The sequence below is a fragment of the Tiliqua scincoides genome, chromosome 7 (assembly GCF_035046505.1).
Source record: "Tiliqua scincoides isolate rTilSci1 chromosome 7, rTilSci1.hap2, whole genome shotgun sequence".
NCBI lineage: Eukaryota > Metazoa > Chordata > Lepidosauria > Squamata > Scincidae > Tiliqua > Tiliqua scincoides.
The window spans coordinates 31,753,327-31,776,854 of NC_089827.1; the positions used below are offsets into that span (position 1 = coordinate 31,753,327).

The window sequence follows — 23,528 nt, forward strand, 5'->3', positions numbered from 1 at the left end:
TTAGGGCCCAGTCTTATCCATTTTTCCAGCACTGGGGCAGCTGCAATGCAGCCCTGATGTGCATATCCCATAGGCATAGCAGCACTGGCACTGGAAAATTGGATAGGATTGGGCCCTTAACCAGGTACTTCAGTTAAGACTTTTTCAAATGATGAAAAGCTAGATCTTATTCACACTTGCATGAGGGTGTTTGCATAAAAGAAATAATTGTGCAGACTGCAGGAAAAAGACATATAATAGATATCTTTTGTTGGATCATTTGTTTTTTAAAATGTCCTAAGAACTTTCATATTGGATTTCTTGATCAGTTTCTAGGTATTCAGAGCAAAAACAGAACCAACTTCTAAAAATATATATCCTGGTAATTGTCACCTGCTTGGAGAACTAATAAGGTCCCTTGACAGACTTTGCTATTTATTCATTGTTGTTGAGCAGTTGAGGCCCATGTTGCAAATATTTTTGAATTGGCATTTCCATGCATCCAATTTGATGTCTTGATATGGTGTCTTATGGACCTCCTGCAAGTGAGCTTTTCTTTTGTATTAATTGGGAGCAATCCTATTCACACTTACATAGGAGTAAGCCCTATTGACTATAATGGAACTTACTTCTGAGTAGACATACCTAGGATTGGATAAGCATCTCTGTGTACTTGGATTTTTTTCCTCCTTGTGTGTTTTTTGGTTCATTAAAACTTACTAGCAAACTCTGGGTTAATCTTACTGGGTTATCTTAAAAACTCTGGGTATCTCTTAAAAAACACCAGAGAAGACAAGAGAGGCTGAAAATAAGGAGAGCTGCACATCTGGAGATTCTTATCTGATGCAAATAGAAAGAAATCCCAACAGGTGGGGTGGAGACCTAATTACTCCTCCTTTAAAAGCATGACCCTGGATGCCTTTTGCCTTTGTGAATGTGTGTGGCATGTGAAAGATCTAGTTTTTTGACTCTGCCTCCTAGCAAGAGGATTGCTGGCTATAGATGCCTTGGGCAGGAAGGATTCCTAGTTGATTTCACATCTCCCACTTAGGAGCTCTGAAGCCATGTTAGTGCTGGCTTAATGGGCAGAGATGGGGAGGAAGGCAAGAGTTTTATGAGCCTCTGCTAGCTCTCTTAAATGTGTAGGCTTGCTTGCATATGGTGTGCATAAACTCTGTATAAATTGCATTTGTAGATTACCTGCAATCCTGTTCATACTTGCTTGTGAATGTCTCATTTTATAAAATTTTTACTTTATTAGAAAAAGAGCATATATTTTTAAAAATCATAATGTCCAATACCCCTATGTTTTAGTCTTGTTTTAATCCATATTCCACTTCTCTGTATGGGGGAGAGCATTCTGCAGTCTTTCTGATTTGTACAACAACATTTGATAAAAGGGGATCAGGTCTCTTTATTAACTTGAATTCATTCTGCCCACTCAGTTGTGTGTATAATCCTACTGGTTTTAAGAGGACTTTCTGCCAAGTAAATATGTTTAGGATCAAATCCTGTGAGCTGTAGTGATAGGTACCTAAAAATTCCTTGGTATGTATTCCACATCCCTGGTATGTCTATTTTACATGAGTGAAGATTTGTAAAATATCTATGCTTTTTGGGGAAAAACCCCACTTTAGAAAAGTGCTGATATAGTCCCACACCCCTGTTGATTTTTTTGATCAGTGAAACACCTTCCCTTTTGAGTGGCATTATGATCAGCCCTTGTCAAACGATGCTAGCTAAACACCAAAAAAGGTGCTTCCCAGACATGAATGTCATGACTATATGGATAGGTTTAATCCCTAGCATTTCCAGGCAGACCAGAGAAAACTTCCTTCCTGAAACCCTGAAGAGCTGCTGCATGTTATAATCAACAGTCCCAGCCTAACTGGGATAGGAGAGTCTGTTTCCTCTGCTGCTGATTTGTTGCATAGGATCCAGGTGCCTGCTCTCAAGCAGGCTTGAGAGGATTTCCTGCTTATTAGGCCCCTTCCAACTCTATGATTCTATAAGCATTCTTGTTTCACAGTCATTGTGTGTGCTCAGACAGTTTTCCTTATTGGGTGAATGAGGCTTTGTCTGTGGCTAGTGGGGCTGTTCAGTTTGCAGTGCTGCCTGGCATGGGCTTACTGAAACAGTTACTGAACCTGTTAGGTTGTGCCTGTGAGGACAAATGTCATGATGCCTTTGTATGTCATTCTTTGATACTTTTATTTACTCTTACATTCTCCTCCCCCCCCCCCCCCAAATACCGCCTTGCTTTTCAGTGCCAGAGTGTGCACATCCCTACATCACCCTTTCCAGGCAAGGAAATAAACACCCTCTTCCTTGCATATTTGCTACTTGTTGCTGGATTGGGGCTAATGTGAGCTGTTCTGGAAAGCCTCATTAACTATCTCTGCAGGTGATTTGAGAGGGTGCTCAAGCAGCATCTCTGGAATTTGCAGACTAATAAGGGGCATAGTAAGAATAGAAGACTGAAAAAAGGAGGTATTCAAGGAACTGAACTCTCAAAGACAACCTCTGGATACAGTTTTCCAATAACACTTCAATGGCAAACACACTTGGCACAAAATCCCTTTAGTTGCATCTTGGAAGGTGAAAGAATGGTATTTGAAATCTCATTCAACCACCACTTTCCTATCAGCCACCTCTCTTGGCTTTTGTTTGATGCCTGCAATGACGACTGTGTGGCACACAGGTAAAGAGAGCCAGGCAGGTCTGCATTTTTCCAGATTCAAGATTTCTGAGTCTGATGTGGAGAGCTCTTTAAATTGAGCTAGTTAAAACCAGAAGGTTCTGCAGTGCCAAAGTGTGGGAGGAAAAGACTGTTATATGGGAATAACTGATAAAAGTGCTTCTTAATAATATTTATCATCCAGGTATGTTTTGGCCGTCTAGTGGGTTGCTTGAAAGAGGGACAGAAAAACTTCCATGGACAACCTGAGAGATGCTTCTGTTATGTATATGAAGTTTTCATTTGTCTCATGGAAGAACAAATGTTAGCATGTGCAAAAATCACCAACAAACTAAATGCATATTGAAGACGGAAAAAGCCACAATGGCAGTGATTGTAACAGCAGTTGATGTATTTAAAATAAGAGGGGCCAAGGTTCCAAGCTATACGAGCAGCCCCACGGGATCAGGCCATAGGCCCATCTAGTCCGGCTTCCTGTATCTCACAGCGGCCCACCAAATGCCCCAGGGAGCACACCAGACAACAAGAGACCTCATCCTGGTGCCCTCCCCTGCATCTAGTACTCTGATACATAGCCCATTTCTAAAATCAGGAGGTTGCACATACACATCATGGCCTGTAACCCGTAATGGATTTTTCCTCCAGAAACTTGTCCAATCCCTTTTAAAGGCGTCCAGACCAGATGCCATCACCACATTCTGTGGCAAGGAGTTCCACAGACCAACCACACGCTGAGTAAATAAATATTTTCTTTTGTCTGTTCTAACTCTCCCAACACTCAATTTTAGTGGATGTCCCCTGGTTTTGGTGTTATGTGAGAGTGTAAAGAGCATCTCCCTATCCTCTTTATCCTTCCTATGCATAATTTTGTATGTCTCAATCACGTCCCCCCTCAGGCGCCTCTTTTCTAGGCTGGAGAGGCCCAAACACCGTAGCCTTTCCTCATAAGGAAGGTGCCCCAGCCCTGTAATCATCTTAGTCGCTCTCTTTTGCACCTTTTCCATTTCCATTATGTCCTTTTTGAGAAGTGGCAACCAGAGCTGGACGCAATACTCCAGGTGTGGCCTTACCATCGATTTGTACAATGGCAATATTAGCTGTTTTGTTCTCAATACCTTTTCAAATGATCCCAAGCATAGAATTGGCCTTCATTGCTGCCGCACATTGGGTCGACACTTTCATCGACCTGTCCACCACCACCCCAAGATCTCTCTCCTGATCTGTCACAGACAGCTCAGAACCCATCAGCCTATATGTGAAGTTTTGATTTTTTTGCCCCAATGTGCATGACCTTACACTTACTGACATTGAAGCACATCTGCCATTTTGCTGCCCATTCTGCCAGTCTGGAGAGATCCTTCTGGCGCTCCTCACAATTACTTCTGCTCTTCACCACTTGGAAAAGTTTGGTGTCATCTGCAAACTTAGCCACCTCACTGCTCAACTCTGTCTCCAGGTCATTTATGAAGAGGTTGAAGAGCACCGGTCCCAGGACAGATCCTTGGGGCACACCGCTTTTCACTTCTCTCCATTGTGAAAATTGCCCATTGACACCCACTCTCTGTTTCCTGGTCTTCAACCAGTTCTCAATCCATGAGAACTCCTGCCCTCTAATTCCCTGACTGTGGAGTTTTTTTAGTAGCCTTTGGTGAGGGACCGTGTCAAACGCCTTCTGAAAGTCCAGATATATAATGTCTACGGGTTCTCCCGCATCCACATGCCTGTTGACCTTTTCAAAAAATTCTATAAGGTTCGTGAGGCAAGACTTACCCTTACAGAAGCCATGCTGATTCTCCCTCAGCAAGGCCTGTTCGTCTATGTGTTTTGAGATCCTATCTTTGATGAGGCATTCCATCATCTTACCTGGTATAGATGTTAGGCTGACCGGCCTATAGTTTCCCGGGTACCCCCTCTTTCCCTTTTTAAAGATAGGCGTGACATTTGCTATCCTCCAATCTTCAGGCACCATGGCCATTTTGAGGGACAAGTTGCATATCTTAGTCAAGAGATCAGCAACTTCATTTTTCAGTTCCTTAATAACTCTTGGGTGTATGCCATCAGGGCCCGGTGACTTATTGATCTTTAATTTATCAATGAGGTCTGAAACATCTTCTCTTTTAACCTCTATCTGACTTAATTCCTCGGTCTGGAGGGGCCGTTCGGGCAGCGGTATCTGCCCGAGGTCTTCTGCCATGAAGACAGATGCAAAGAACTCATTTAATTTCTCTGCCATCTCTAAGTCTCCTTTTATCTCCCCTTTCCCTCCCTCACCATCCAGAGGGCCAACTGCTTCTCTGGCGGGTTTCCTGCTTCTAACATATTTGAAGAAGCTTTTATTATTCCCCTTAATTTTGCTGGCCATGTGTTCCTCATAGTCTCGCTTGGCCTCCCATATCACCTACTTACAATTCTTTTGCCACAGTTTTATGTTCCTTTTTATTCTCCTCATTAGGGCAAGACTTCCATTTATGGAAGGAAGCTTCCTTGCCCTTTACAGCCTCTCTAACTTGGCTCATTAGCCATGTGGGCACCCTCCTGGATTTAGTGGAACCCTTCTTTCTTTGTGGTATACACTTCTGCTGGGCCTCTATTACTGTTGTTTTAAGCAGCCTCCATGCAGTCTGGAGAGATTGGACTCTTTTTACCTTCCCTTTCAACCTCCTTCTAACCAGCCTCCACATTTGAGGGAAGTCCGCCCATCAGAAGTCAAGGGTTTTTGTGAGAGATTTGCCCGGTATTCTTCCCCCATGTGCATGTCGAAACGGATCTCAGCATGATCACTGTTCCCCAGTGGCTCCGTAACACTGACATCTCTAACCAGGTTTTGCGTACTGCACAATATTAAATCCAGAGTCATCTGTCCTCTGGTGGGCTCCATGACTAGCTGCTCTAAGGCACAGTCATTTAGCACATCAAGGAATCCGGTCTCCTTTTCGTGACCGGAACACAAATTGACCCAGTCTATATGAGGATAATTGAAGTCCCCCATGATTACAACCCTGTCCCTCCTTGTCACCTCCCTGATCTGTTTCCTCATTTCAAGGTCCCCTTCCGATTTCTGGTCTGGAGGACGATAGCACGCCCCCAGTATTACATCGCTCCACAGGCCTGGTAATTTAACCCACAGAGATTCTACAGTGGAGTCAGACCCACCTTCAATCTCTACTTTGCTGGATTCTATCTTTTCCTTAACATAAACGACCACCCCACCTCCAACACGCCCCTGCCTGTCCCTTCTGTAGAGTTTATAGCCCGGGATTGCGGCATCCCACTGATTCTCCGCATTCCACCAGGTTTCCGTTATGCCCACTATGTCAATGTTTTCCTTTGTCACCAGACATTCCAGTTCTCCCATCTTTGCTCGGAGACTTCGGGCATTTACATTAAAGCATTTGTACATGGAATGCCCCAGGATGGGCTACTTATTCGCTCCTTTGTCCCCGCATCCTCTCACTGTGCCAAACCGTCTATCACATCGCATCACGCTACCATTCCCAATTTCTTCTCCTACTCTGCTTTTGCCTTGTTGTTCTCTAACCTCCCCATCCTCGTCCCATAGGGATGAGGAGTCCCAAACCAGATGCCCCTCGGCTCCTGTTGGCATTCCCCCAGGGATCAGTTTAAAAGCTGCTCTGCCACCTTTTTAATGTTATGCGCCAGCAGTCTGGTTCCATTCTGGTTCAAATGAAGCCCGTCCCTCTTGTACAGATCCCGCTTGTCCCAAAACGTTCCCCAGTGCCTAATGAAACTAAACCCCTCCTCCCTACACCACCGTCTCATCCACGCATTGAGACCCCTGATCTCCGCCTGCCTAGCTGGCCCTGCGCGTGGAACAGGTAGCAAGCACTTCAGAGAAAGCTACCTTTGAGGTCCTGGCTTTCAGCTTCCTACCTAAAAGCCTAAATTTGGCCTCCAGGACCTCCCGGCTACACTTACCCACGTTGTTGGTGCCGACATGCACCACAACTGCTACCTCCTCCCCAGCGCTGTCTACCAGCCTGTCTAGACGAGAAGTGATGTCCGCAACCTTCGCATCAGGCAGGCAAGTCACCATGCGGTCCTCACATCCGTCGCAAACCCCCCTCTCTATGTTTCTAATAATCGAATCCCCCACTATAAGAAGCCCCTGACCCCACTCCCGCTGAGGAGTATCCTGAGTGCGTTCAGATACAGGCCCATCCCCTGGAGAAGGGGTCCCCCCTAGGGGATTGTTTCCCTCCAGCCCCGAGACTTCCCACCCGGGCAGCTGAGGAGTTGCACACCTGAGGTTGGGATGAAGCCTGATCGTCCCCAGAAGTCTCCCCATGGTCCTTCTCTGCCTGCCTCTGCTTTTCCAGGTTGGCCACCAAGGCTTCAAGGGAGCAGACGCGTTCCCTGAGACCCTGGAGCTCCTTGCACCGAGGACACACCCATGACATGCCCCAGAGGCAAATAGTCATACATGTGGCACTCTATGCAGAACACTGGATAGCCCCCACCCTGCTGCTGGCTGTCTGACTGCATAGCTTTTTTTTGGTTTGTTTTTATTTAGGGGTACTTACAAAACCCTGCACTGGTTTGCTGCCCTCTTCTCAAGGGAAGAGAAGGGCAGTGCCTGGGGCCGTGGCCTCCTCGCCCTGCTGCAGAACTCGCGGCGCCTTACCTGGCACTTAGTTCCCAGAGGCACTTGGGGTCCCAGAGGCCATGCACTCCTGCAGAGAGGCTCACGCGATGGCAGGCACCAGCTTTATACCCCTAGCTGGCTCCTCCTCCCTCCCTCTTTGCTGATTGAAAGGGGGCTGGTCTTCCCAGGTGAGATTACAAAAAGATCAGGAAGACAAAAGGCTGCTGATGAGCCTAATCCACTCTGCAGGCCCCTGAATGGGTTGTTTGGATTAGCCCAATGGGCCTCTTATCACCTCCTAAAGGTCACTGACTATCTTAAATTGCCTGGGTGATTGGGAATTGGCCCTTCCTAGGTTCTTACCCTCTTACCCTAGTTCAATTCTCTTAGGCTGGACTGTTTTTTAACCTCAAGCTAGCTTTTATTTGAGTTTGTTTGTTTGTTTATTTATTTATTGCTCTGACCTAGATCCTGTGTCCCAATTTACTGAACTGTTTAGGTTATGTTGTAACTTAGATTAAGTTTAACTTGGGTTAAGTAAAGGGTTAATCTAAAACAAAGTAGAAAAACTTGCTTTCCACTTTATCCTCCTCTGTTTTATTTATTTTCCCAAGTGCCTGACCTTACTTGGGACCTCATGAGTCTCTTACTCATGAGTAGGCCCCACCTCACTGGACCTTAGATTCCCTCCCTTAGGTTAGATTAGGTGCTACCTTAGGTGAAGCTAAATTTCAGTGTTGATTTAAGGTTGATTTAAAGTTAAAGTTAGAAGACAAGGAGTTAGAAAGACAAAGAGTACACTTACCTTCTCGTCGTCGTCCTCCTCTCCTCCAAAACTCAGAGGTCCACTTGCCTTCTCCTCGCCCATGTCTATGTCTATTACAACACCTCACCTTCCTGTTCCCTAATCTTAGACAGTTGGTGGTGTGTGGCAGTGAGTGTTCTTTGCACATGCAGAGATGCTGTAAGCTGCATCAGTTATCCTTGAAAGTTCCACATGTCAGTGTTGCATATCTTCCCTTCATTTTCAGAGACTTGTAATGGGCATTACCAAAAATTGTTGTACAAAAAATAAGTCAGGAACTCTAAAATATTTCTAATGCGTGTCTCTACATAAGAGCTTTGAATGCGCCTTCTTGCTAGGAGGGTGAGAAGAACCCCTGACTACCTTTGTATCAAATCTCTTTCCATCTGTTTCATTAATCCAACTAATTTACATCAGCCAAACACAAATGAAGCAAGCTGCTTCATCTTATGAATTCAATAAGCAGGCAAAATACTGTGCATTGTGTTTTGGTGTAGGCATGAACTCTTTCTGTCTGCAGTTACTCATCTCTTTATTAAAACCCCAATTGCCATTTTAAGCTATCTCCATCCTAACTTTCAATGTCAGCAGCTTTGCTGTATTATTCGTATATAAAGGTATAAAACTGACTGGAAGAATTGCAACTTTTGTAAAGCTTATGATTTTGTTTTTATTTCTACTACTGTACTTTTAACATTCTCCTTGTGTGATGAATTATGCATGATTATACTGTGCAAGCATATGAATGGGCACTGGGAGAATAATTTAGTATTTGGAGAACTTCTGAGTTTTTAAAAATAAATGTATAGTCCTTAAGTTTGGAATATTGGTCAGTGCTAGGTAAAGTCTCAATGTGGTGGATTGGGGCAGAGAAAGGAGAAGGAGCACTGAGCAGGATTTCTGGTGGTCAAAAGTGGAACCACAGTGTTCTGCATAGTTCTTTCTCCTTTTCCCCCCTTACCAATAACGGTTAGCAACATCAATAAGAAACACCAGACCTTATGCAGACTTGCTTGTGTAAAGAGCTTGCTTTTCTTCTGAGCATTGAGTATATGAACACAGTTCCCTGCAGGTGTGGGAATCCTCACAATCTTATCCTTCCAAGTTTTGCAAGGCAAATTAGACGGAAACATAACAACTTGTTTGGGTTTACCCAATGAGCTACCTGGTTGAACAGAGGCATAAAGCCAGGTCTTCCCCAGTTTAGGGTTAGCACTTTCTCCACTGCACCATGCTGTTTTTCTGTTATATAGAAATATGGCCTATTGAGGCATTTCAGCTTAGCTTTCCACCAATAAAGGGGCCCACTGACCTGTGCTTAAATTTCTGCAAATGCAGCCTAAAAGGCATTGCATTTAGCCACAGCTCTTTGTTACAGAGCTGACAAATTCAGCTTCTTGATCTGTTATTAACCTCTTAGGTTTTTGCAAGTCAAGTTAAAGTGTAAAAGCACTGACGTCTTGTGCAAATTAGAAAAGTCTTGCATGACCACACTTCACAGCATTTTTGGGTTCTGGTACACCTTGTCCTCAACGGCAACAGCAAAACCTGTTGGAGAAGGTGCTTGGAATGTAAGCATTCTTGGAATGTTCATTCTTGGAATGTAAGTGGGGATCTTGGCATTTGGCTCCACAGCAATCCTCTATTCCACTCAAACTCCTATGTGTGCCATTACAGTAGGCTGGCTGCCAACTCTTCATTCTCCATTCCTGAACTTTTTGTCACCTGCTGCAATGAAGACAGACTGTCAAATCCTTTGGCATTCATTCTCACAGGAATGCTTGACAAGCTGTTTTACTCATAGTTGCTATCAGGAAGTGATAGGACCAAGTGGAGAGAGTTAAGACTCTTGTGCCAGCTGTGCCATTACAATGGAGGGTCAAGAAGAGTGAATGTGTGTTGCATATAAATATGTTTCTATGCCGTTGAGTAACAGGAAACACACCACCTGGAAGCAGTAGTGTACCAAGGGTGGGATCTGCTCCAGGTGCATGCCATAAGGAGTTGCTAGCTAGCTTGTTTCTTTGAAAGCCTGGTAGACCTGATGATGATGATGATGATGATATTAATGTAATAATAATAATACAGGTATTTATATACCGCCTTTCTTGGTCTTTATTCAAGACTTTATTCAAGGCAGTTTACATAGGCAGGCTATTTAAATCCCCGTAGGGATTTTTACAATTGAAAGAAGGTTCTATCTTTCAAGAACCACAACATTCAGATGTTTCTGATCTGGTTTCACATTCTGGCCTCCATCCTCCTATGCTCAGAGCAGATGGAATAACTCGGCTCAGCTTGTCAGCTGCTTCAGGGTCACACGGTGCCAATGGCCTCGAACTGGCGACCTTGTGGATGTTATCTTCAGGCAAATGGAGGCTCTACCCTCTAGACCAGACCTCCTGCCTAATGTCCTCCTGATGTCTCTCATCAGTGGGGAATCCTGAGGCAGACGCCTGATCTACCTAGCGTTCAAATGCCAGGTAGATCTAGCCTCCCCCTGGAGGGTTTTGAGATGGAGGCCAGGTCTACCCATGGCTTTCAACAGACACTGGTGGGGCTGAGGGAGCAGTCTGTCCCAAGTACCAGTAGTGCTAGATCCACCACTGCCTGGAAATGATCTGTAACTCCATTATACCCCTTCACAGGTTAAGCAGCATATGTCCTTGCCAGCTGGGGAAGTGACCTAGGTCAGAAGGCTATTGTTTCAACTTGATTCTGAGATCCTGGTAGTAGTTTAATGTCCTTTCAAGATTTTTGTTTTTCTTATAACCCATAAGGGATAGGAACTTCCTTTTTTTAGCAAAAGAGTGATTATTCTGAATTCTGTATCGGGTCAGAGGTGCAATCCTGTAGCTTTCCCTATAGGTGAAACCCTACATACACTGTAGAAAAAGTTGGGAGAGGGTGGTGTTAGGCATAAGAGGATTTGGGATTTCTTTGAATTGCTACCTCGTGTTGTGCTATCACATGACCCTGTAGTCGCTGTCCTATCTGGCACATGTCTCATTGCAAAGATGAATCAGTGGGTTTTGCAGTCTCAAGGGTTTTCAGTGTCTAGTGGTAGTTGTTTTGTCTGAAGGCTGGAGCAGAAAGGCTGATGTGGGAAGGCATTAGCTCTTTTCTTAAAAGACTAAGGCCCAAATCCTAACCAACTTTTCAGTTCTGACATAACTGTGAAAATGGGGCATGTGCTGCATCCTGCAGTTGGGGGTCAGTCACAGAGACCTCCTCAAGGAAAGGGAATGTTTGTTCCCTTACCTTGGAGCTGCATTGCCCTTACCTCTGTGCTGCAAAGTTGGTTAGGATTGCACCCTAAGCCTATAATGACAATGGCATTCATGTGATGCTTTTTTGGGCATTCAGAGTACTTCATGTTCATTCTCTCAGTAATCCTTGCAGCAACCCTATAAAATAGGTTGCTAGTAACTCCAGATTGCGGACTGGCTGAGAGATGGTAACTTGCCTGCAGCCACTGTGTAAGTACATGGCAGAAGTTTTACCTGGAAGCTTTAGTTGTTAAACTATGCTTTTCCCAAATGGCAAATGTGCACTGACTATCATAGATTTGGAAGGGACCTATAATTTCATCAACCCTTGCTAATGCAGACTGTCCACAACTACAGCATCCCTGATAGATGGCTGTCCAGCCTCTGCTTAAAGACCTCCAGTGTTGGAGAGTCTACAACAGGGTGACAAATTCATTTCATACAGGGGGCCAGAGAGCATTCCTGTTGCCTACTGAGGGTCAGAAATGATGACATTAAACAGGAAGTGATGTTATTAAACAGATCATGACCAGAAATAAGCACTTTTTCTGACTTAAAAACTCATTAGCTGCAAATGACAGGAAAGAAAATATGCAAATCTTGATCATATTTTTACGATATGGGAGAGCCCAATGGCCCATATCTCCAGGCAGCCCTTTCAGCAGTGGCATAGCTCAGCAGCTGATGGTGGTGCTTGGAGAGCCTGAGGGCCAGATAAAGAGCTTCTGGGGGCCACATCCAGCCTGGGGGCCTTATGTTTGACACTCCTGGAACATTCTGATTGTTCCACTACCCAACACTTTGTACTGTCAGGAAGTTCTTCTTAATGTTTAATTGAAATCTCCTTTGTTGTAATGTAAATCCATTTGTCCTGGTCCTACCCTCTGGAGTAACAAAAAATAATTTCACTCCATCTTCTGGATGATGGCCCCTCAGATTTGTAGGTAGTTACCATGTGACCCCTGAACTCACTCTCTTCTCCAAACAAAAAATGCCCAAATTCTTCCAGCTGTCCTCATAGGATGTGGTCTCCAGCCCCCATCATCCTAATCTTCCTCCTCTGGACCCACCCCAGTTTAATATCCCTTCTAAACTACCAGGCACAATATACCAGGTGAGGTCTGACTAAAACAGAACACAGCAGTACCATTGCTTCTGGCAATGCTTTACTGCATTACTGGCAATGCTACCATTGCCAGTACCAGGCGTTCAACACAGTCCCTCACCAAAGGCTACTAAGAAAACTCCACAGTCAGGGAATTAGAGGGCAGGTCCTCTCATGGATTGAGAACTGGTTTGAAGACCAGGAAACAGAGAGTGGGTGTCAATGGGCAATTTTCACAATGGAGAGAGGTGAAAAGCGGTGTGCCTCAAGGATCTGTCCTGGGACTGGTGCTTTTCAACCTCTTCATAAATGACCTGGGGACAGGGGTGAGCAGTGAGGTGGCAAAGTTTGCAGTCACCAAACTTTTCAGAGTGGTGAAGACCATAAGTGATTGTGAGGAGCTCCAGAAGGATCTCTCCAAACTGACAGAATGAGCAGCAAAATGGCAGATGCATTTCAATGTAAGTAAGTGTAAAGTCATGCACATTGGGGCAAAAAATCAAAACTTCACATATAGGCTGATGGGTTCTGAGCTGTCTGTGACAGATCAGGAGAGAGATCTTGGGGTGGTGGTGGACAGGTCGATGAAAGTGTCGGCCCAATGTGCGGCGGCAGTGAAGAAGGCCAATTCTATGCTTGGGATCATTAGAAAAGGTATTGAGAACAAAACAGCTAATATTGCCGTTGTACAAATCGATGGTAAGGCCACACCTGGAGTATTGCGTCCAGCTCTGGTTGCCACTTCTCAAAAAGGACATAGTGGAAATGGAAAAGGTGCAAAAGAGAGCGACTAAGATGATTACAGGGCTGGGGCACCTTCCTTATGAGGAAAGGCTACGGTGTTTGGGCCTCTCCAGCCTAGAAAAGAGGCGCCTGAGGGGGGACGTGATTGAAACATACAAAATTATGCATAAGAAGGATAAAGAGGATAGAGAGATGCTCTTTACACTCTCTGCGTGTAATGTCTGCATGACTTCCTCTTTGCCGACGATGCAGCTGTCACTACTCACTCTGCCAAAGATCTCCAGCAGCTCATGAATCGTTTTAGCAAGGCCTGCCAAGATTTTAGACTGACGATCAGCCTGAAGAAAACACAGGTCATGGTTCAGGATGTGGACTAACCTCCCTGCATTACAATCTCTGCACATGAACTGGAGGTTGTCCATGACTTTGTGTACCTTGGCTCAACAATCTCCGACACTCTTTCTCTCGATACTGAGCTAAACAAACACATCGGTAAAGCAGCTACCACATTTTCCAGACTCACAAAGAGAGTCTGGTCCAACAAGAAGCTGACGGAACATACCAAGATCCAGGTCTACAGAGCTTTCGTCCTGAGTACACTTCTGCACTGCAGCGAGTCATGGACTCTTCGCTCACAACAGGAGAGGAAACTGAACGCTTTCCACATGCGCTGCCTCCGACGCATTCTCAGCATCACCTGGCAGGACAAAGTTCCAAACAACACAGTCCTGGAACGAGCTGGAATCCCTAGCATGTATGCACTGCTGAAACAGAGGCGCCTGCGTTGGCTCTGTCATGTCGTGAGAATAGATGATGGCTGGAACCCAAAGGATCTCCTCTATGGAGAACTCGTGCAAGGAAAGCGCCCTACAGGTAGACCACAGCTGCAATACAAGGACATCTGCAAGAGGGATCTGAAGGCCTTAGGAGTGGACCTCAACAAGTGGGAAACCCTGGCCTCTGAGCGGCCCGCTTGGAGGCAGGCTGTGCAGCATGGCCTTTCCCAGTTTGAAGAGACACTTGGCCAACAGTCTGAGGCAAAGAGGCAAAGAAGGAAAGCCCATAGCCAGGGAGACAGACCGGGGACAGACTGCACTTGCTCCTGGTGTGGAAGGGATTGTCACTCCCGAATTGACCTTTTCAGCCACACTAGACGCTGTTCCAGAACCACCTTTCAGAGCGCGATACCGTAGTCTTTCGAGACTGAAGGTTGCCAACTTTAAACTCTCACATAACACCAAAACCAGGGGACATCCGCTAAAATTGAGTGTTGGGAGAGTTCGAACAGACAAAAGAAAATATTTATTTACTCAGCGTGTGGTTGGTCTGTGGAACTCCTTGCCACAGGATGTGGTGATGGCATCTGGCCTGGACGCCTTTTAAAGGGGATTGGACAAGTTTCTGGAGGAAAAATCCATTACGGGTTACAAGCCATGATGTGTATGTGCAACCTCCTGATTTTAGAAATGGCTATGTATCAGAGTGCCAGATGCAAGGGAGAGCACCAGGATGAGGTCTCTTGTTGTCTGGTGTGCTCCCTGGGGCATTTGGTGGGCCGCTGTGAGATACAGGAAGCTGGACTAGATTGGCCTATGGCCTGATCCAGTGGGGCTGTTCTTATGCTCTGGATACTATACCTCTGTTGATACAGCCAAGCATCGCATTTGTCTTCTTTGCTGCCATTTCATATTGCCAGCTCATGTTTAGCTTGTCATCTACTATGATCTTTTTCACATTTTCTACTGTTGAATCAAATATTCCCAGTCTTGTGTGTGTGCTTCTGGTTTTTCCTACTCAAATGCAGAATTTTACATTTATCACTGTTAAAGTTCATATTGTTTGAATCCCAATTGCCTGTTTTCTTAAATGCATCGTTAAAAGTGATCAGTTTTGTGAACATTGTTAATGACCACTTTCTTTTTTTCCCTCCTCTCCCATGGCAGCATGTGGTCCGCAGCTTACAAATTCTCCCACTGTGATTGTTATGGTTGGCCTCCCAGCTCGTGGGAAGACTTACATTTCCAAAAAGCTGACACGCTACCTCAATTGGATTGGTGTTCCAACAAAAGGTGAGATTCTAGACTAGTTCATACTTCATAATTGGTGGTCCTGGGATGATTTCAAGTAAGTAGTCACATGGCTCCATAATCCATGTATATAATTTGGCAAGAATCCAGCAGTAGCTGTTTTTATTTAAAGACGATCCTGTTATGTTGAATGTCTGGTGGGTCCAGTTCATGAGCAAGTTGTGTGAATGGCTGCAACATTCTTCTAAAATGCTTTCACAGTTGCAGCCACAGGAATAATGTTCAGAATCAGTTCATGGAATTGGCCCTCTGGCAAGCCAAGGTTGATGCTGGCTGTGCCACTGGTGAATTGGGTATTGTGGGTCAGATGTTCAGTCTTGGAAACTTGCCTTCATGGTCATCTATCCATCGTGCATGTAGAAGATGGGTTTCCAAGACTTCCAGGGAGAGAACTGTAGTATGGGGGCAGAACACACGTTCTTCATGCAGATGGTTCCTGGTACTATCTCCAGCTAAAAACACTCAGGAGGCCTGGAAAATACCCAGGTGGGGTGCTGTGTATCGGAGTACACAATGTGGAGTGGACCAATGGTCTGACTTAGCATGAGGCAGCTACTTATAGTCATATGACTGAAAAATCTGAGATTCCCAATCCCTGGGTGATGCGAGTTCTCCTAGGGTGTGAACTGATAGAGAAGGTTGTGGTCTCCTGCTTCCCTACTTATACAGAAGTCAGGGGTCAGCCAGTGAAATTGATTGGCAGTAGATGCAGGACAGAGAGATAAATGTCTTCAAGTGATAATGCTTGATTAACTCGGAATTTGTGTGGTGAGATATCCGCTTTAACCCATTTTTGTCTGGCCCACAGGTATACACATTTGATCCCTGTTGTGTATATGCCACATTGGGCAGAAATGGTTTAAAAGGGGATTAAACAGATTTGTGGAGGAATGGCCCATCAGTGATTATATGACACTTCCAGACTCAGAGGCAGTGTACCTCTTAATACCAGTTCCAGGTGGGGGGCAGAGATCAGGGGAAGCTCTTGCCTTCATGCCTTGTATTTGGGCTTCCCAGCAGCATCTGCTTAACAACTGTGGAAGGCAGAATGCTGGACAAGGCTGTTCTAAGAGAGCTGACCTGAATCAGTCTCTTTTTCAGCTTTGAAAATAAGTCCATAAAGTTCCTAGCCTACTCTCTCCTCAAAAAAACAAAAACAAAAAACAACTAACCTACAACCCTGCCCATGCAGGCAATGTAAGTTGGTTGCACATCAACAACCTGTACTTAAAAAAAATAACAAATTAGCCCTTACCTGCTGTCTTGGAGGCTGTCTTGATCTGTCACAGGCAATTGGTTGTTTACAAGTCTACCCTAGAATATGTTAGAATATTGTGCATGTTAGAATATGCACAACTTGTTCTTGCATGGAAAGCTCATGAACTGTCATTTGTTTGCCTGTCTTACTGGGTTGTCCCCTCTGAAGTGCTGGCACAGAATGTCTCTTTGCTTTGCAGTGTTTAATGTTGGGGAGTATCGCCGTGAGGCAGTGAAGCACTACAGCTCCTATGATTTCTTTCGTCCTGACAATGAGGAGGCTATGAAAGTCCGAAAGTAAGTTTGACAGTGCTCCCAACTCTCTGCTTTTTGTGTTTTAGCTGCCATCTGGGCAGAGATGTTCCTTTGGTTAGTCCAGTACTTTATCCAAGATTACATGGCAGAGCAGAAGTGTAAGGTGAGAGTAACCTGCTAGATTATGGCAGACATTAACCGCAATTTGGAATATTGTATGAGCAGGTCATTAAGAGGATGAAGGTAAGGTTTTGGTTTTCTTTTTATACACTCTATGTCACTTGCCTGCACCGAGCAAGGGGTTGGACTGGATTACCTCCTAGATGACCTTCAAATTCTTAACATTCTATCAATCCAGAATAGAATTTTTCTTTCTGGGAGTCTTGAGCTTTCATGTAGAATCCTGCTCTTCTCAGTCTGAACCTGTTTATTTACAAACATCAACATTATACAACTGAATATTTTGTTATTGCAGTTGGTATTCTGATGTTCTGTAAAAAGCACCCATCTTCCTGCATGTCTGTTGAAATTTTTTTGGCCCTCTTTCAGTTTGTAGTTAAGAATACAGGTTGAGTCTCATTATTTGCGAAGGTTCCATTTCCAGAATGTGGGTGGCAAAAAAAGGCACTAAAGCAAATCAATTTAAAAAACAAAGTCCCTTTGCTCTAGTGACTTAAACAGCCTTGCTGACCTTTTGTAATGAACACAGGCAGTCAGTCTCTCTCCAGGTGTTTAGGCTTTACTAGGAGGCAGCAATCCCCCCCTTCACCAGGAGTCACAGTGAAGGGGAAAGAATGGAGGTGATAATCACTGCCATTTAGTGGTCAGTTAGCACACCCAGTAGTCCATTAGTTCCTCAGTCCATTAATCCATCAGTTTAGTTCTCTCTCCTCCAAGCTCCTTCCTTCTGCTCTCTCAATGTCTCCAGGCTCCTTCCCTTTACAACCATCAAACTCTCTTCTTCAGGTGCTGCTTTTATCCCTTAATGACCTGGTTGCCTCTAGTGGCTACAGCTGTGCAGCATACCCACTGCTAGCTAGAGCCCTGGGGTTAACCCTATGCTTGCGTACCAGAGCTAGGGTCCACTTTTGACACCACACCCTATCTCCTTGAGGGATCTTGTGCATTTCCATTACACATGGTCACCAAGAAAATAATTGCTTTTAAAAACATGTATACAGTATCTTATATTTAAAAAACAAAACACATACTACATTTTGTCCCCCATGGCAGCCTTGTGCCAATCAGTAAAAATCCGTTTGAAAAACCAAAAGATGCTAAGAAGCCAGGCTTAAGAATCACAGCTTGCCCTGCGGTTTCTAGCAATGGGCACCCAGAAATGTGCTGCTGGCCTGAATGCTGTGTCATACTGGCATGATATTTGTAAACCAGATGGGAGCATTGGGAGGGGTTTTTCGTCCTTGGACTACTGGGTCACTAATGCCAGAGACCCATGACTTCTGCAGTCTGCTACTCTGTCGAGTCCAGGCCTCTCCAGTCAGTGCCATTGGGATATACTTGTGTCATTGTGCCTGTAGCACATGGAGAGAAGCTGGCATGGCTGAGAGCGTGTGGTATGATCTGGGACTGCCTTTTTGTGAATGGAAGCATTGCCCTGTTTCAACCTTTTAAGCTGAGCAGTTTAATAAGCCACAGCAGCTTGCTTATTGACGGGATGCTTCCTTAGCTTTGAGGAGGGCAAAGCATACAGTTTTTATTAGTGCAAGACTGATGCAAAGGTACTTGTGGCCAGCTAAATGTAGGTTTGGTCTATTGGGGAGATGAGCAGATGATCACAGCAGTAGGTCTTGCATTTTTTTCTGCACATCAAGAAGTCTATGTTATCAAGAATATGTCTTTCTGAGAGTTGAGGACAGGTCAGGATGCTGGTCCTTATGGTTGTGAAGCACCCAGTAGAGAGAGACTCCCCTTCTTTGTTAATTTTTTGTAAACAGCAGTTAATTTATATTAACAATACGAATCTGTTAACTAACCTGTTACAATTAATGGGTGCTTGAGTCAGTCCTGTTGTCTACTGATATTTGTCCTGCGATCATTTTGCTGTGTGGCCACTGTGGTCTAGATTACATAATGACCTGGAAAGTTAGGCAAGTATCTGTCTGTCTTTTTTGCTAGAGGGAGAGGTTGAACTAAATGACCTCAATATGATGCTCAATATGACAGCAATCATATGCAGTTATATTGCATATGCTCAATGGATACTCAATATGATGCTCAATATGACTGCAATCTATCTGTATTTTCCTAGGAGTAGGCCCTATTGACCACAATGAGACTAACTTCTGAATAGACATGCATAGAATTGGACTCCATCTATGATTCAAAGGATCCTTAATCTGCCTATTTTGTTGTTGTAGACAATGTGCCTTAACCGCCTTGAGGGATGTCAAACAGTACTTATCTGAGGAAGGAGGCCAGATTGCGGTGAGTGGCTTCTTCAGATAGGGGCCTGTTATTGGCAGAGTGACACAATGCCTCTGCAGCTTGGATGCACTTCCAGTTCAGTCACTGTGTGCACAGCTAGTGTCCAGTTAAAAGGCCTTGTTCAGTGTGCTGTAACTCAGCCTTGCTCAGTGTGCTGTAACGCAGTAGAGCTTGCTCTACTTATTTCTGATCACTAGACTCCTCTGGGTCCACTGATGTGTGTTGAAAAAGCAAGAACCTGGATGCAGAATCTCTTAATAAATGAGGCATAACCAAACTGTATATAGCCATCCTGTTTCATTCTTACTTAGAGTAAGATTTTTGTTGGATCAGGCCAAAGTTCATAGTCCAGCATTCTTTTCAAAAGTCCCAGGTACTAGCAGGCTTTATTTTTTAAAAATTATGTCTTGCCTTTCCAGAAGCTCACGGTGGTTTATTATACTCAATAAATTGATAAAATACAAAATGTAAGTTAATATACAAATTCAAAAAATTTTAAAGTCCAAAACATACTTCAAAAACTGGGGCAGCAAATTGACCTTTTGTCCACTGGTGGATCTTGACTTACTTCCTACTGAACACCAATCTTCTGCTAGATAGATTTCTCAACTTCTTGAATAATATGCTTGAAAAATATGTTGTTCCCACACCATAAGGCATAAGGGATGTCTAGCAAACCTATAGAAAAATAAGCTCTATGGTGTTTCTCTCCCCCCCCCCCAAAAGGTTTTTGATGCCACAAACACAACGCGGGAGAGAAGATCAATGATCTTACATTTCGCCAAAGAAAATGGATTCAAGGTGAGTTAAAACAGTCCAGCAATGGAAGTTAGTGTTGAGCCCCTTGTTGCAATGATTGATATAGCTATAAAACAAGCCTTGCATTGCACTGTTATAGCTGGGCACTTCTGAACCTTGGGCAGGCTAAAAAATCTATGAGTGAAAATGGCAGTTGTGATTCTAGAACTTGACCCAATATGCATTCTTGGCTATTGCTTCGCTGTTGCCATGCATTGGAGCTGCAGCTGTGCTCCAATGGCAGTCATGACTAAGAAGTCATTGTAGGGGTTTTTAAAGATCTTGTTTCAGGTTTCTTGGAAATACATGGAATATACCATTGGCTGGGCACAAGGACGGACCACAGTTCTGTGGCAGAGCATAGATTTTGGATGCAGAAGGTCTTGGAATGAGTCCCTGGCATCTCTGGTTAAAGTTTTATTTGCTGTCAGGACTGGGAAACACTCTTCTCTGCCTTGGAGGGCTGCTGCCAGTCAGAGTAGACAACTACTCTGTATACTCGGTATATGGAAGCTTTCTATGTTTTCACTGCCTCCTTTTTTTTTTAAAAAAAGGTTTCTCTTTTGGTCTCTTCAGGTGTTCTTTATTGAGTCCATCTGCAATGACCCGAATGTTGTTGCTACAAACATTATGGTAGGTACAAACATTATGGTAAGTATGACAGGGGTTCCCTCTCTGGCAGGGTCTTCTCCATTATGGAGAGACTTTTGCATTTTGAATTGTGAAGTGATGTGGGTGATGAGAAGTGCTGGTTTGAGTAGCAGATTGGGTTCAGAGGGTATTGCTGGGCCTGGCTGGAATATCTGGCTCTGTGTGGACTTGATGGGCAGCCTTGGACAAATCCCTCCCTTTCCCATGTCTAGCCTTTCTATGTAAAAAATGGGCATAGTAATGGTGTTGTGATGGCAGGGAGGAAATCTATGCAGTCCTTTGGTCAAGGCCTGTATCGGGCCTACCTATCCTCCTTGTTAAGAATGCAGGCAGTTCTTTCTGGAAAGGCCCTGACCAAAAGCAGGACTGTGCTACTATCATGGCAGTTAGTTGCCTCCCTTTTCTATCGTGCTTGTACCTGCTCTCAGTGATACCTCATGCCCTGATGTAGGTGCTTTGACTTCTGTCAGGCTGGAGCAGGAAACATCAGTGCATGGCTAGTTGTGCTCTACAAGGTCTCTTGTTCTCTGTAAATTGTCACTGAAGCATGCTGATGAGCTGCATTTATCTTAAAGCATTTTCTGTCAACAAAGTGGAAAAGCTTTCAGGCTTTATGGAGAAGCTCCTTAATCCTACACTTTCTTCTTTGTGTTGCTTTAGGAAGTAAAATTGTCCAGTCCAGATTACAAGGACTGCAACTCAACTGATGCTATGGAAGATTTTATGAAGAGAATCAACTGTTATCAGTCTAGCTACCAACCTCTTGACCCAGATAACTATGACAGGTACAGAAACTATGGTGGAGCCTTCTGGAGCAACAGAGGAAAAAATGAGCAATTTTAGCAAATATCATGGAAGGCACATGTTCTCCATTCTACAGTTCTTAAAGACAGTTTTGATAAGTGCAGAATGTCTACCACAGCCACTTGTGCTTAAGAAACTTTTGACAAGTGTTTTGCTCAGTGCCAATTATTGGAATGCATAGAAAGCTGACATTTCGGGAGTTTGGAAAGTCAGAATTTTGAAGTTCTACTTTGAGCCTGTGGATGGGATGCTTGGGAACAGTGGACGGGGGGGGGGGGCATTGGCCTTCCTCTCATCACTGGGCATGACTCTGACCAGGGCCTAAAAATGTGAAACTCCTTAATCTGGAATTTCTTGTTTAACAACCTCCTCCTGTGCAAAGTCAGGCACACTAGAACCTGTCTTAAATTAGGTGGTTTAATCACACCTCCTTTTGCATAGGATCACTCTGTTAGTGGAAAATGTCAATGGCAATACTAGTGCAAAGAGCTCTTAGCAACTACAATTATCAGCTCATTTTAATGGGATTATAACTTTGGGCAAGGCTAGTTCTTCATGGTCAATGTGCAGATCTACTTAAGAGTTCTGCAGCCTTTGAAGGTGGCGTTGTCCTGGGGCAGAAGGCTTTGACTTTCCATATGTTGTGTCTCCCTCCCCAGAGAGTTATCACTGATCAAAGTGATTGATGTTGGCCGGAGGTACTTGGTGAACAGGGTCCAAGACCACATCCAGAGTCGGATCGTCTACTACCTGATGAACATCCATGTCCAGCCCCGTACCATTTACTTGTGCCGACATGGTGAAAGTGAACACAACCTCAGAGGGAAGATTGGAGGAGACTCAGGGCTATCCAGCAGGGGCAAGAAGGTAGGAGCTGTCCTGTGTTTGGAAATGGAGACTCTTTAATGGGGGCTTTCTTTAATATGCATCAGGTGCATGCTTACTTGGGACTGAACTCTGTGAGACTTTCTGTGTATAGGACTGGGCTTGTAACTGACCAGGTTTGTGTCTCCAGTGTCTTTGCTTTGTGACAGAACCCTTCTACTCTGCCCACCTTTTACCAAATTCATTCACTCTGCTTGTCAAGATCTGAATTATGCATGTTGGTACTGATGCAAAAAACCTCCCATATTTACATGCTCCTGAACTTTAGATATTTTTGTCTACACAAGGGCAGAGTGTAGGAAAGCGAGAGTTGGCTGTGGGAGGATGAATCTTTAGAGAGGGGTAGGGCAGCCCAATCCTATGCTTTCCGGCACCTGCTGGAGCAGTGGTGCCAAAGTGGCTACTGCTGTATCCAGTGGGTGCCAGGAAGCTGCTAGGAGTTTCCTTGGGGGAAGGGGACTTCTGTTTCCCCAAGGAAACCTCGGCCCCAGCAATGGGTCTCCTTGCATCAGCGCTGGCTATTTTGTCAGTACAAACGTGAGCGCCTCCATTTCGGGCCTTCCACTCCACATAGAGTTCAGGATCTGGTGGAGCAGGGTTCCGTTGGTCCCAACCCCCTCCCGCCCGGTTCCTCACCCCACCTTTGTTCCTCTCTCCTCCTGCCCCAGAAGGCGCACTGCCGCCTGATAGTCTCCCCCCAGCAGTGGTGCATCCTTCTCCTGCCAGCGCTTGGCCCAGAGCTTCCTAATCTCCAGGTGGCATAAATATGCTTTATGGCACATTTACGGCACCCAGCACAAGTTCTTAGGTAAGTATAGGATTGGGCCCTTAAGGCCTCGCTTGAGAGACTGGTAGTCATGTGGAGATACTTATCTGTCTTGGGTGTGTTAGAATGCTTGTGCACCACCATGAGAGCTAGCAACTTGCTGTCTAAGGATAAAGGTTACAAAATAAAGATCTTTAGGAATCCAGAAATCTGTTTTGCATGGAAGGCAAGCAACCTTGTCATACTGAGGAGTATGACTTGCTTTGAACTTGGTAGGCTTTCTTCAGGGAGGTGTTCAAGGTGTGTTTTAGCTTGCCACTGTAGTAACACCTGGAATTCCTTCATTGCCTAGTTTTAGTAAACTCCAGTCACTTTTT

The 23,528-nt window shown here is 44.7% G+C and overlaps 1 protein-coding gene across 4 annotated transcripts in view; it reads left to right on the forward strand.

Annotated features, from left to right (window-relative positions):
* The window catches only part of PFKFB3 (6-phosphofructo-2-kinase/fructose-2,6-biphosphatase 3), a 105,187-nt gene that overhangs the window by 61,707 nt on the left and 19,952 nt on the right, over nt 1-23,528 (forward strand). For all 4 annotated transcript variants that reach the window (XM_066633237.1, XM_066633235.1, XM_066633236.1 and 1 more), the window contains 7 exons: nt 15,147-15,272; nt 16,748-16,844; nt 19,181-19,247; nt 19,974-20,048; nt 20,622-20,678; nt 21,357-21,481; nt 22,160-22,367. In XM_066633237.1, coding sequence (XP_066489334.1) covers nt 15,147-15,272; nt 16,748-16,844; nt 19,181-19,247; nt 19,974-20,048; nt 20,622-20,678; nt 21,357-21,481; nt 22,160-22,367 — 755 coding nt within the window. The remainder of the gene's footprint in view (nt 1-15,146; nt 15,273-16,747; nt 16,845-19,180; nt 19,248-19,973; nt 20,049-20,621; nt 20,679-21,356; nt 21,482-22,159; nt 22,368-23,528) is intronic.